Below are 15,246 nucleotides of genomic sequence, written 5' to 3' on the forward strand. Positions count from 1 at the left end.
ATACATGCCGAGTTTTTTTAGTAATCGCTCTTCGTAGTGTTTTTACGACAATCGGTAGCTTTACTAGCCAGCTTTTTAACCCCCGATTTTATTAATGAATTGAATTTTTAATTCACCCAGCTACCCTGGTGAGATTTAAACCCATATCAACAACAGCACTATTCTACACCTCTAGGATTTCTAGTCCAGTGACATTCCCGCTCCGTTGCTATCCCCGAGTTTCCCGTCCCAGCAGAAATAGGTCCAGCAGCTCTTAAAGAGCCGCCGCAAGATTACAAAGAGCTCTTAACTGGAGTGGACACATGGAGTGTTTGCAACGTAGCAGCTTTATTTGACATCTACACATATATACACACACGCACAAGGGTTGAACTGCAGTCCAGTTATGGGGGGGGGAGAGGGGGGGTGCGCAATAACACCAGCAGAAATAAGCCGGGCCTGCCTCTTCACTCCGACCCCAGAGCCCTGGCTGGGCGAGCCCGCGAATCAGGAGTGCACATTCTGGTGCTTGAGCAGGTAGGAGGAGCAGGTGAAGCCCTTCCCGCAGTGCGAGCACTTGAAGGGCCTCTCGCCATTGTGCACGCGCTGGTGTATCCGCAGATGGTAGGAGCGGGTGAAAGCGCGCCCGCACTGGGGGCAGGCGAAGGGCCGCTCGCCGGTGTGGACGCGCCGGTGGGTCTCCAGCTGGGAGGGGTAGTTGAACTGCTTGCCGCACTCGGAGCAGGTGAATGGGCGCCCGGCGCCGTGGGTGGGCAGGTGCGCCTGCAGCTTGGACATGTACTTGAATCCCCGGCCACAGTGGGTGCAGATGAAGGGCCCCTCGTTGGTGTGGACTCGTCGGTGGGTCAGCAGGTTGGAGGAGCAGGCGAAGCGCTTGGGGCACTCCGGGCACTGAAAGGGCCGCTGGCCAGTGTGCAACCGCCGGTGGACCTCCAAGTAGGACGGGCAGGCGAAGCGCTTGGGGCACTGCGGGCAGGCGTAGGGCCGCTCGCCGGTGTGGCCCCGCTGGTGCTTGAGCAGGTGCGAGGAGCAGGCGAAGGCCTTCCCGCACTGGGGGCAGGTGTAGGGCCGCTCGCCCGTGTGGCCGCGCTGGTGGGTCTTGAGGTGAGAGCGGCTGGCGAAACGCTTGCCGCACTGGGGGCACGGGAAGGGCCGCCCCGGCGCCGGGGAGCGCCCGGCCTCTCCCCGGCCGCAGCGGGCGCAGTCCGCCCGGGCGTCGGGGGGATGGCCCGGGGGCCCCCCGCACAGGGGGCAAGGGGGTGGCCGGGCGCCGCCGCTGTGGACCCGCTGGTGGGTCTGGAGGTTCGAGGACTGGCTGAACGCCTTGCCGCACACCGGGCAGCTGAACGGGCGCTCGCCCGTGTGGCTGCGCCGGTGGATCTCCAGGTAGGACGGCCGGGCGAAGCCCTTCCCGCAGTCGTCGCACCGGTATGCCCGCTCCCCGCCGCGGGCTGGGCCCCTCCCGCCGCCCAGCACGGCCCCGCGGTCATCAGAGTCCGACGACGCCGCCAGCGTCCCCGCCAAATCTCCTCGCGGCTCCCCCTCCGAGCCTCCCGTCTGCGGATGCTCCATTTATGTTACCCTGAGGGAAGGAGTTGGCAAAAGTCAGGATCAGAGAAATCCAGAACAAATTCCGCACGGTGAGATATTCTGTCTCCCAAGCTCCAAAACCCTCCCTCGTCCGACACATCCCACCTTCTCCTTCTCAAAATTATTCCCAATTATTATCCCACGACCGTTTGCCCGGAATCACTTTCGAAAAGGTGTCAAGAGCCTTGGAGAGAGGGGGCGGAGGGAGATTTACCAGAACAGTCCCAGGGATGAGGGACTTCAGTTAATGTGGAGAGACCGGGAGAAGCTGGGATTGCTCTCCTTAGAGCAGAGAAGGTTAAGGGGAGATTTAATCGGGGCGTTCAACATCAGGAAGGGATTCGATGAAGTAAAGAAGGTGAAACTGTGGCAGGAAGATCGGTAACCAGACGGATTTAAGATAATCGGTAAAAGAACCAGAGTGGGGAGACGTGGAGAATGTTATTCGACGCGGTGTTGTGATGTGGGACGCGCTGCCTGAAAGGGCGGTGGAAGCAGATTCAATAGGAACTTTCAGAAGGGGAATCGGAGAAATACTTTAAAAAGAGTTTTCACGAAACTGCTGAAGAAAGACTTGCATTCGTACAGCGCCTTTCATGAGCAGTTACACAGTTAACGAAGCACTTTTTTTTTACAAAAACGCAGTCGCTGTTGTACCGTGGCCAATTTGTACACAGTAAGATCCCACCAACAGCAGTGCGGCAAATCACCCGTCGGTTGAGGGGTAAATTTTGCAGGACCGCCGCCACCTGAGAAACACAGACAGACAGGACCTCTGCACAGTGCTGCAGGGGAGTGTTTGCCGAGGTTTTTTTTTTTAAATATTTAAGCTCAGGAGTGGGATTCGAACCCAGAACCTTCTGGGTCTCAAAGCCAAGTGCTTACCAACTGAGCCACAAGCACTTGGCAGCTGATCAAAGCGAGACAACACGAATTTGCAAAGGATCGGTCACGCCGAACAAACTTGGTGGAATTTTTTTTTGAAGGGCTATGGATGTTCTGTATATGGACTTCCAAAAGGCAATTGATAAAGTAGGCGGAAGGGTAAAATTCAAAGGCTAACGGAATGCTGGGCTTTATATCTCGAGGATGTTCTAATGTTCTAAATGGGAGATCGATCAATTTTTATTATCCAATGATAGTCAGGGATATGGGGGCACAGGGTGGGGGGGGGGGGGGTACATGGAGTTAGATCGCAGATCAGCCATGATCTTCACTGAAAGGCGTTTCGAGGGGCTGACTAGCCTCCTCCTGTTCCTCAGGCAAAATTTTCAGAGCTTCGGGGAAAGAGCGGTGACTAATTGGACAGCCCTACCAAAGAGCTAGCATCAGTACGATGGGCCAAATGGCCACTTTTTGTCCCGCACCCGTCTGTGGGTTCTCGGGCCAGCCGCCGGTCCCTGCCTTAATGAGCACGGTGGAGCCTAGAGTGAGGGAGGGGGGGGGGAAATGTGGTGAGGCTGCACGACTACCGGGGGCATCGCGATTCCAGTCCCGTCCTCGTCCAAAGCCAACGCGCGCGCCTGCTTATCATCCCCGGGATCACGGAATGAATACGGAGAGAAGGACCCCCCCCCCCCACTTATACCCTCACCCAAACCCGCGCACCCACCCCCGCCCCCCCCCGCCCCCTCGAGCCAACTCCCGCCGCCTCCTCGACGAAGCGGGGTTATCGACAGCAACCTGCCCCCTCACCCCCGAAAAAAGGTCTACCCGCATCCAGTCTGTTAACCCACCTTAGTCAGTATGCGGGGGTCAGTTGACCCACATCGGCAGCGCACCCGCTCCGGTTAGCGATCCTGGGGACACTTTTCAGTCAGTTAATCCACTCCAATCAGTTAATCGGTTCGGGCGGTGACTCACTTTGCATAAGATGTTCGATAAAATAGAAACGAGAAGACGGGGAGTCAAACCGGCTCCTCAAACCGCAGTCCGGAGGCCACTTCACTGAGTACTTAAAGGGACCAGCATCGACAGGAGGAAATTATCTGCAGCCCCGGGAGGGCTGCAGCTGCCCCTTTAAGAGCCCAGCAACCCTGAAACCGTGGGTGAGGGAGGTGTGCGGGTGGTGGGGCCTTGTACAAATCCCACTCCAGCCCAAAGAGAAAGGGGCAGGTTACACTCACAGCTTTGCTGCAAGACTCCAGATCGTCTTGGCTTGCAACTGGGACCTGCAGGTCAAAAATCAGGAGCGAGGGCGGAGGGAAACTGGATTCGAGCTGGAGTGAAGCTGGATTAGGGCTGGAGTGAAGCCCAGTTAGAGCTGGACTGAAGCTAGATTAGAGTGGAGTGAAGCCGAAGTGAAGCTGGATTAGAGCTGGAGTGAAGCCAGAGTGAAGCTGGATTAGAGCTGGAGTGAAGCCAGAGTGAAGCTGGATTTGCGCTGGAGTGAAGCCAGAGTGAAGCTGAATTAGGGTTGCAGTGAAGCTACACTACTGCTGTTTCTGAACTGAATGCTGCTCTCCCGGAGCTCACTCCTGGATTAGAGCTGGATTTGCTGCTCTCCCGGAGCTCACTCCTGGATTAGAGCTGGATCTTGCTGCTCTCCCGGAGCTCACTCCTGGATTAGAGCTGGATCTTGCTGCTCTCCTGGAGCTGACTCCTGGATTAGAGCTGGATCTTGCTGCTCTCCCGGAGCTCACTCCTGGATTAGAGCTGGATCTTGCTGCTCTCCTGGAGCTCACTCCTGGATTAGAGCTGGATTTGCTGCTCTCCCGGAGCTCACTCCTGGATTAGAGCTGGATCTTGCTGCTCTCCCAGACACTCCTGGATTAGAGCTGGATCTTGCTGCTCTCCCGGAGCTCACTCCTGGATTAGAGCTGGATCTTGCTGCTCTCCCGGAGCTCACTCCTGGATTAGAGCTGGATCTTGCTGCTCTCCCGGAACTCACTCCTGGATTAGAGCTGGATCTTGCTACTCTCCTGGATCTGACACCTGGATTAGAGCTGGATCTTGCTGCTCTCCCGGAGCTCACTCCTGGATTAGAGCTGGATCTTGCTGCTCTCCTGGATCTGACACCTGGATTAGAGCTGGATCATGCTGCTTTCCTGGAGCTCACTCCTGGATTAGAGCTGGATCTTGCTGCTCTCCTGGAGCTCACTCCTGGATTAGAGCTGGATCTTGCTGCTCTCCCGGAACTCACTCCTGGATTAGAGCTGGATCTTGCTGCTCTCCCGGAGCTCACTCCTGGATTAGAGCTGGATCTTGCTGCTTTCCTGGAGCTCACTCCTGGATTAGAGCTGGATCTTGCTGCTCTCCCGGAACTCACTCCTGAATTAGAGCTGGATCTTGTTGCTCTCCCGGAACTCACTCCTGGATTAGAGCTGGATCTTGCTGCTCTCCCCGGAGCTCACTCCTGGATTAGAGCTGGATCTTGCTGCTCTCCCCGGAGCTCACTCCTGGATTAGAGCTGGATCTTGCTGCTCTCCCCGGAGCTCACTCCTGGATTAGAGCTGGATCTTGCTGCTCTCCCGGAGCTCACTCCTAGATTAGAGCTGGATCTTGCTGCTCTCCTGAAGCTCACTCCTGGATTAGAGCTGGATCTTGCTGCTCTCCTGGAACTGACTCCTGGATTAGAGCTGGATCTTGCTGCTCTCCTGGAACTCACTCCTGGATTAGAGCTGGATCTTGCTGCTCTCCTGGAGCTCACTCCTGGATTAGAGCTGGTTCTTGCTGCTCTCCCGGAGCTCACTCCTGGATTAGAGCTGGATCTTGCTGCTCTCCCGGAGCTCACTCCTGGATTAGAGCTGGATCTTGCTGCTCTCCCGGAGCTCACTCCTGGATTAGAGCTGGATCTTGCTGCTCTCCCGGAGCTCACTCCTGGATTAGAGCTGGATCTTGCTGCTCTCCCGGAGCTCACTCCTGGATTAGAGCTGGATCTTGCTGCTCTCCCGGAGCTCACTCCTGGATTAGTGCTGGATCTTGCTGCTCTCCCGGAGCTCACTCGTGGATTAGAGCTGGATCTTGCTGCTCTCCCGGAACTCACTCCTGGATTAGAGCTGGATCTTGCTGCTCTCGCGGAGCTCACTCCTGGATTAGAGCTGGATCTTGCTGCTCTCCTGGAGCTCACTCCTGGATTAGAGCTGGATCTTGCTGCTCTCCCGGAACTCACTCCTGGATTAGAGCTGGATCTTGCTGCTCTCCTGGAGCTCACTCCTGGATTAGAGCTGGATCTTGCTGCTCTCCCGGAACTCACTCCTGGATTACAGCTGGATCTTGCTGCTCTCCCGGAGCTCACTCCTGGATTAGAGCTGGATCTTGCTGCTCTCCTTGAGTTCACTCCTGGATTAGAGCTGGATCTTGCTGCTCTCCTGGAGCTCACTCCTGGATTAGAGCTGGATCTTGCTGCTCTCCTGGATCTGACACCTGGATTAGAGCTGGATCTTGCTGCTCTCCTGGAACTGACTCCTGGATTAGAGCTGGATCTTGCTGCTCTCCTGGATCTGACACCTGGATTAGAGCTGGATCTTGCTGCTCTCCTGGATCTGACACCTGGATTAGAGCTGGATCTTGCTGCTCTCCTGGAACTGTCTCCTGGATTAGAGCTGGATCTTGCTGCTCTCCTGGAGCTCACTCCTGGATTAGAGCTGGATCTTGCTGCTCTCCTGGAGCTCACTCCTGGATTAGAGCTGGATCTTGCTGCTCTCCTGGATCTGACACCTGGATTAGAGCTGGATCTTGCTGCTCTCCTGGAGCTCACTCCTGGATTAGAGCTGGATCTTGCTGCTCTCCTGGATCTGACACCTGGATTAGAGCTGGATCTTGCTGCTCTCCTGGAGCTCACTCCTGGATTAGAGCTGGATCTTGCTGCTCTCCTGGATCTGACACCTGGATTAGAGCTGGATCTTGCTGCTCTCCTGGATCTGACACCTGGATTAGAGCTGGATCTTGCTGCTCTCCTGGAGCTCACTCCTGGATTAGAGCTGGATCTTGCTGCTCTCCTGGATCTGACACCTGGATTAGAGCTGGATCTTGCTGCTCTCCTGGATCTGACACCTGGATTAGAGCTGGATCTTGCTGCTCTCCTGGAGCTCACTCCTGGATTAGAGCTGGATCTTGCTGCTCTCCTGGATCTGACACCTGGATTAGAGCTGGATCTTGCTGCTCTCCTGGATCTGACACCTGGATTAGAGCTGGATCTTGCTGCTCTCCTGGAACTGACTCCTGGATTAGAGCTGGATCTTGCTGCTCTCCTGGAGCTGACTCCTGGATTAGAGCTGGATCTTGCTGCTCTCCTGGATCTGACACCTGGATTAGAGCTGGATCTTGCTGCTCTCCTGGATCTGACACCTGGATTAGAGCTGGATCTTGCTGCTCTCCTGGATCTGACACCTGGATTAGAGCTGGATCTTGCTGCTCTCCTGGAGCTCACTCCTGGATTAGAGCTGGATCTTGCTGCTCTCCTGGAGCTCACTCCTGGATTAGAGCTGGATCTTGCTGCTCTCCTGGATCTGACACCTGGATTAGAGCTGGATCTTGCTGCTCTCCTGGAGCTCACTGCATGCTGATCCAGGCTGCTGCAGCCTCTCCCACCCTGACTCCAGGTTTCTTCCCAGACAAAGAGAGGCAGCTGGAGGCCCCGCCCCCTCCCCGGCTGCCGCGCTGCCATTGGCTGGAGGACCGGGTCCGCCGAGGCGGCTCCGGCGCTCCCATTGGGCGGCGCTGCCGTCGATCACCGCCGGCGCTGCCAACCCGGGCGGGGACGTCATTCGCGCCCCGGGTGTCCGGCGGGCGGGGACGGGGGCCGGAGGCGGCAGCTGACCGGCGGCTACTTCAAACACAGGGAGGCAACGCTTCTCCCGATTGGTTAAAGGAACCGGAGTCACGTGTTTGGGGGCGTGGCTGCTGACCAGTTGACCATTCTCCTGTTGTTGGGGTCAAAGGGCATCTAACAGAGTGGCTGCTGACCACTTGACCACTGTCCTGGCTGGAAGGGGGGGTCAAAGGGCATCTGACAGAGGTCCAAGGAGGGAATTCCTGAGGTTGGGAGCAAGAGAGACCGAGGGGTGGGCGGGAGGTCAGAATTGGAGGGACGCCGATCGCTCGGAGGGCAGTGTGTGGGACGGGGGAAGGCTGGAGGAAGTTTTGGGGATGGGCAGGGTGAGGGATGGGGGCCACGGGGGAATTTGAAAACACGTGTGGAGAATTTTAAAAGCTGCAATCGAAGCAGAGCAGAGAGCAAGGCAGAGGGAGTGAGGGGTGAATGGGCCTTGGAGCGAGATAGAATAAAGGGAATGCGGTCACAATCCTCATCTACAGACTCAGGTTCACAATCCCCATGTACAGTCCCAGGGTTACAATCCCCATGTACTGTCTCAGGATTACAATCCCCATGTACAGTCCCAGGGTCACAATCCCCATGTACAGCAGCAGGATTACAATCCCCATGTACAGTCTCAGGGTGACAATTCCCATGTACAGTCCCAGGGTCATAATCCCCATGTACAGCAGCAGGATTACAATCCCCATGTACAGTCTCAGGGTGACAATTCCCATGTACAGTCCCAGGGTCATAAACCCCATATACAGTCTCAAGGTCACAATCCCCATGTACAGTTCCAGGGTTACAATCCCCATGAACAGTCTCAGCGTTACAATGCCTATGTGCAGTCTCAGGGTTACAATCCCCATGTACAGTCCCAGGGTTACAATTCCCATGTACAGTCTCAGAATTACAATCCCCATGTACAGTCCCAGGTTTACAATCCCCATGAACAGTCTCAGCGTTACAATGCCTATGTGCAGTCTCAGGGTTACAATCCCCATGTACAGTCCCAGGTTTACAATCCCCATGAACAGTCTCAGCGTTACAATCCCCATGTACAGTTCCAGGGTTACAATCCCCATGTACAGTTCCAGGGTTACAATCCCCATGTACAGTTCCAGGGTCACAATACTCATGTAAAGCCCAAGGATTACAATCCCCATGTACAGTTCCAGGGTCACAATACTCATCTACAGACTCAGACTTACAATTCCGATGTACAGTCCCAGGGTTACAAACCTCATCTGCAGACTCAGACTTACAATTCCGATGTACAGTCCCAGGGTTACAAACCCCATGTGCAGTCTCAGGATTATAATCCCCATGTACAGTCCCAGGGTCACAATCCTCATCTACAGACTCAGGATTACAATCCCCATGTAGAGTCCCAGGGTCACAATCTCCATGTACAGCCGCAGGATTACAATCCCCATGTGCAGTCCCAGGGTCACAATCCCCATGTACAGTCCCAGGGTCACAATCCTCATCTACAGACTCAGGATTACAATCCCCATGCAGAGTCCCAGGGTCACAATCTCCATGTACAGCCGCAGGATTACAATCCCCATGTGCAGTCCCAGGGTCACAAACCCCATGTACAGTCTCAGGATTATAATCCCCATGTACAGTCCCAGGGTCACAATCCTCATCTACAGACTCAGGATTACAATCCCCATGTAGAGTCCCAGGGTCACAATCTCCATGTACAGCCGCAGGATTACAATCCCCATGTGAAGTCCCAGGGTCACAATCCCCATGTCGAGTCCCAGGGTCACAATCCCCATGTACAGTCCCAGGGTTACAATCCTTTTGTACAGTCTCAGGGTAACAATTTACATGTACAATCCCAGGATCACAATCACCATGTACAGTCCCAGGGTCACAATCACCATGTACAGTCCCAGGGTCACAATCCCCATGTACAGTACCAGGGTCACAATCCCCATGTACAGTACCAGGGTCACAATCCTCATCTACACACTCAGGTTTACAATCCCCATGTGCAGCCCCAGGATTACAATCCCCATGTACAGTCGCAGGGTCACAATCCCCATGTCCAGTCCCAGGGTCACAATCCTCATCTTCAGAGTCGGGATTACAATCCCCATGTACATTCCCATGGTTACAATCTCCATGTACAGTCTCAGGGTTACAATCCCCATGTACAATCCCAGGGTTACAATCTTCATCTACAGTCTCATGGTTACAATCCCCATGTACAGTCTCAGGGTCACAAACCCCATGTACAGCCCCAGGATTACAATCCCCATGTACAGTCTCAGGGTTACAATCCCCATATACAGTCTCAGGATTACAATCGCCATGTACAGCCCCAGGGTTACAATACCCATGTACAGTCTCAGGATTACAATCCCCATGCAGAGTCCCAGGGTCACAATCCCCACGTACAGCCCTAGGATTACATTCCCATGTACAGTCCCAGGGTTACAATCCCCATGTAGAGTCCCAGGGTCACAATCCCCATGTACAGCCCTAGGATTACAATCCCCACGTACAGTCTCAGGATTACAATCCCCATGTACAGTCCCAGGGTCACAATCCTCATCTACAGACGCAGGTTTACAATCCCCATGTACAGTCCCAGGATTACATTCCCCATGTACAGTCCCAGGGTTACATTCCCCATGTACAGCCCCAGGGTTACAATCCCCATGTACAGCCCCAGGATTAAAATCCCCATGTACAGCCCCAGGGTTACAATACCCATGTACAGTCCCAGGGTCACAATCCTCATCTGCAGACTCAGGTTTACAATCCCGATGTCCAGTCCCAGGGTCACAATCCCCATGTACAGTCTCAGGATTACAATCGCCATGTACAGCCCCAGGGTTACAATACCCATGTACAGTCCCAGGGTCACAATCCTCATCTGCAGACTCAGGTTTACAATCCCGATGTCCAGTCCCAGGGTCACAATCCCCATGTACAGCCCCAGGATTACAATCCCCATGTAGAGTCCCAGGGTCACAATCCCCATGTTCAGTCCCAGGGTCACAATCCTCATCTACAGACTCAGGTTCACAATCTCCATGTTCAGTCCTGGGGTCACAATCCCCATGTACCGTCCCAGGGTTATAATTCCCATGTACAGTCTCAGGATTACAATCCCCATGTTCAGTCCCAGGGTCACAATCCTCATCTACGGACTCAGGTTCACAATCTCCATGTTCAGTCCTGGGGTCACAATCCCCATGTACCGTCCCAGGGTTATAATTCCCATGTACAGTCTCAGGATTACAATCCCCATGTACAGTCCCAGGGTCACAATCCCCATGTACAGTCCCAGGGTTACAATTCCCATGTACAGTCTCAGGGTTGCAATACCCATGTCCAGTCACAAGATTACAATCCCCATGTCCGGTCCCAGGGTTACAATCCCCATATACAGTCTCAGGATTACAAACCCCATGTACAGTCCCAGGGATACAATCCCCATGTACAGTCTCAGGGTCACAATCCCAATGTACAGTCTCAGGATTACAAACCCCATGTACAGTCCGCAGGTCTGGCAGCATCTGTGGAAAGAGAAGCAGAGTTAACGTTTCGGGTCAGTGACCCTTCTTCGGAACTGACAAATATTAGAAAAGTCACAGATTATAAACAAGTGAGGTGGGGGTTGGGCAAGAGATAACAAAGGTGCAGATTGGACCAGGCCACATAGCTGACCAAAAGGTCACGGAGCAAAGGCAAACAATATGTTCATGGTGTGTTGAAAGACAAAGCATTAGTACAGATTAGGTGTGAATATACTGAATATTGAACATCAGCAAGTGCAAACCTGAAGAAAAACAACCTGAAAAAAACAGTGGGTAAGCAAACTGAACAAACTCCCCCTCCCCCAACTCTTTTTCCGGTACATTGATGACTGTATCGGTGCCGTTTCCTGCTCCCGCCCCGAACTAGAAAACTTTATCAACTTTGCTTCCAATTTCCACCCCTCTCTCACCTTTACATGGTCCATCTCTGACACTTCCCTTCCCTTCCTCGACTTCTCTGTCTCCATCTCTGGGGATAGGTTGTCTACCAATATCCATTATAAGCCCACTGACTCCCACAGCTACCTCGACTACACTTCTTCACACCCTACCTCCTGTAAGGACTCCATTCCATTCTCCCAGTTTCTCCGTCTCCGACGCATCTGCTCTGATGATGCTACCTTCCATGACGGTGCTTCTGATATGACCTCCTTTTTCCTCAACCGAGGATTTCCCCCCACTGTGGTTGACAGGGCCCTCAACCGTGTCCGACCCATTCCCCGCACCTCTACCCTCAACCCTTCCCCTCCCTCCCAGAACCATGACAGGGTTCCCCTTGTCCTCACTTTTCATCCCACCAGCCTCCATATCCAAAGGATCATCCTCCGCCATTTTCGCCACCTCCAGCGTGATGCCACTACCAGTCGCATCTTCCCCTCCCTTCCCGTCAGCATTCCGAAGGGATCGTTCCCTCCGCGACACCCTGGTCCACTCCTCCATTACCCCCACCACCTCGTCCCCGTCCCAGGGCACCTTCCCTTGCAATCGCAGGAGGTGTAAATACCTGCCCATTTACCTCCTCTCTCCTCACTATCCCAGGCCCCAAACACTCCTTTCAGATGAAGCAGCGATTTACTTGTACTTCTTTCAATGTAGTATACTGTATTCGCTGCTCACAGTGTGGTCTCCTCTACATTGGGGAGACCAAGCGCAGACTGGGTGACCGCTTTGCGGAACATCTCCGCTCAGTCCGCAAGCAGGACCCTGAGCTTCCGGTTGCTTGCCATTTCAACACTCCCCCCTGCTCTCATGCTCACATCTCTGTCCTGGGATTGCTGCAGTGTTCCAGTGAACATCAACGCAAGCTCGAGGAACAGCATCTCATCTACCGATTAGGCACACTACAGCCTGCCGGACTGAACATTGAGTTCAATAATTTCAGAGCATGACAGCCCCCCACTTTACTTTCATTTTTAGTCATTTTTAGTTATTTTTTCTTCCTTTTGTTTGCATTCCTTTTTACATTTTTTACAATCTTTTTTTGCATTTATTTCATTTCATCTTAGTTTGTTCAGTTTGCTTACCCACTGGTTTTTTCAGGTTGTTTTTCTTCAGGTTTGCACTTGCTGCTGTTCAATATTCAGTGTATTCACACCTAATCTGTACTAATGCTTTGTCTTTCAACACACCATTAACATATTGTTTGCCTTTGCTCCGTGACCTTTTGGTCAGCTATGTGGCCTGGTCCAATCTGCACCTTCTCCTTTGTTATCTCTTGCCCAACCCCCACCTCACTTGTTTATAATCTGTGACTTTTCTAATATTTGTCAGTTCCGAAGAAGGGTCACTGACCCGAAACGTTAACTCTGCTTCTCTTTCCACAGATGCTGCCAGACCTGCTGAGTGAATCCAGCATTTCTTGTTTTTGTTTCAGTTTTCCAGCATCCGCAGTATTTTGCTTTTATTTTACCCATGTACAGTCCCATGGTTACAATCCCCATGTACAGTCTCAGGTTCACAATTCCCATGTACAGTCTCAGGGTTACAATCCCCATGTACAGTCGCGGGATTACAATCCCCATGTACTGTCTCAGGGTCACAATCCTCATCTACAGAGTCAGAATTACAATACCCATGTACAATCCCAGGGTCACAATCCCCATGTACAGTCTCAGGATTACAATCCCCATGTACAGTCCCAGGGTTACAATCCCGATGTACAGTCTCAGGGTTACAATCCCGATGTACAGTCTCAGGGTTACAATCTCCATGTACAGTCCCAGGGTTATTATTCCCATGTGTAGTCGCAGGGTTACAATCCCCATGTACAGTCTCAGGATTATAATCCACATGTACAAACCCAGGGCGACAATCCCCATATACAGTCTCAGGGTCATACTCCCCATGTACAGACTCAGTGTCACAATCTCCATGTACAGTCTCAGGGTCACAATCCCCCTGCACAATCCCAGGGTCACAATCCCCATGTACAGTCTTAGGGTTACAATCCCCATCTACAGTCGCGGGATTACAATCTCCATGTACAGTCTCAGGGTTACAAACCCCATGTACAGTCCCAGGATTACAATCCCCGTGCGCAGTCTCGGGGTCACAATCCCTATGTATAGTCTCAGGATTACAATCCCCATGCACAATCCCAGGGCGACAATCCCCATATACAGTCTCAGGGTCATACTCCCCATGTACAGACTCAGTGTCACAATCTCCATGTACAGTCTCAGGGTCACAATCTACATGTACAGTCTCAGGGTTACAATCCCCATGTACAGTCCCAGGATTACAATCCACATGTACAGTCTCGGGGTCACAATCCCCATGTACGGTCTCAGGGTCACAATCCCCATGTACAGAGTCAGGATTACAATCCCCATGTACAGTCCCAGGGTTACAGTCCCCATGTACAGAGTCAGGATTACAATCCCCATTTACAGTCCCAGGGTCACAATCCACATGTACAGTCCCAGGATTACAATCCCCATGTACAGTCCCAGGGTCACAATCCACATGTACAGTCCCAGGATTACAATCCCCATGTACAAACCCAGGGTCACAATCCCCATGTACAGTCTCAGGATTACAATCCCCATGTACAGAGTCAGGATTACAATCCCCATTTACAGTCCCAGGGTCACAATCCACATGTACAGTCCCAGGGTCACAATCCCCATGTACAAACCCAGGGTCACAATCCACATGTACAGTCTCAGTGTCACAATCTCCATGTACAGTCTCAGGGTCACAATCTACATGTACAGTCTCAGGGTTACAATCCCCATCTACAGTCACGGGATTACAATCTCCATGTCCAGTTTCAGGGTTACAAACCCCATGTACAGTCCCAGGATTACAATCCACATGTCCAGTCTCGGGGTCACAATCCCCATGTACAGTCCCAGGATTACAATCCCCATGTACAGTCTCGGGGTCACAATCCCCATGTACAGTCCCAGGATTACAATCCCCATGTACAGTCTCGGGGTCACAATCCCCATGTACAGTCACAGGATTACAATCTCCATGTACAATCCCAGGGTCACAATCCTCATCTACAGACTCAGGTTTACAATCCCCATGTACAATGTCAGGGTCACAATCCCCATCTACAGACTCAGGTTTACAATCCCCATGTACAGTCTCGGGGTCACAATCCCCATGTACAGTCGCGGGATTACAGTCCCCATGTACAATCCCAGGGTCACAATCTCCATGTACGGTCTCAGGGTCACAATCCCCATGTACAGAGTCAGGATTACAATCCCCATTTACAGTCCCAGGGTCACAATCCACATGTACAGTCCCAGGATTACAATCCCCATGTACAGTCCCAGGGTCACAATCCACATGTACAGTCCCAGGATTACAATCCCCATGTACAAACCCAGGGTCACAATCCCCATGTACAGTCTCAGGATTACAATCCCCATGTACAGAGTCAGGATTACAATCCCCATTTACAGTCCCAGGGTCACAATCCACATGTACAGTCCCAGGGTCACAATCCCCATGTACAAACCCAGGGTCACAATCCACATGTACAGTCTCAGGATTACAATCCCCATGTACAGTCCCAGGGTTACAGTCCCCATGTACAGTCTCAGGATTACAATCCCCATTTGCAGTCCCAGGGTCACAATCCTCATCAACAGACTCAGGTTTACAATCCCCATGTACAATCCCAGGGTTACAATCCCCATGTACAGTCTCTGGGTCACAATCCCCATGTACAAACCCAGGGCGACAATCCCCATGTACAGACTCAGTGTGACAATCTCCATGTGCAGTCTCAGGGTCACAATCCCCATGTACAGTCTCAGGATTATAATCCCCATGTACAAACCCAGGGTCACAATCCCCATGTACAGTCTCAGGATTACA

The 15,246-nt window shown here is 52.8% G+C and overlaps 1 protein-coding gene across 1 annotated transcript; it reads right to left on the bottom strand.

The window, feature by feature from the left end:
* Positions 1-308: 308 nt before the first annotated feature.
* Positions 309-4,181, bottom strand: LOC137358893 (zinc finger protein 774-like). The gene is made up of 2 exons (XM_068025098.1): positions 3,327-4,181; positions 309-1,582 (listed from the first exon to the last, which is right to left on the bottom strand). Exon 2 carries the CDS (start codon positions 1,570-1,572, stop codon positions 487-489), a length of 1,086 nt encoding a protein of 361 aa, XP_067881199.1. The 5' UTR covers positions 1,573-1,582; positions 3,327-4,181; the 3' UTR covers positions 309-486.
* Positions 4,182-15,246: the final 11,065 nt, after the last annotated feature.

This window comes from Heterodontus francisci, unplaced genomic scaffold, assembly GCF_036365525.1.
Source record: "Heterodontus francisci isolate sHetFra1 unplaced genomic scaffold, sHetFra1.hap1 HAP1_SCAFFOLD_822, whole genome shotgun sequence".
NCBI lineage: Eukaryota > Metazoa > Chordata > Chondrichthyes > Heterodontiformes > Heterodontidae > Heterodontus > Heterodontus francisci.

Excerpts from the sequence above, each read along its gene's own strand:
- LOC137358893 (XM_068025098.1), bottom strand. The coding sequence starts at position 1,572 with ATGGAGCATCCGCAGACGGGAGGCTCGGAGGGGGAGCCGCGAGGAGAT.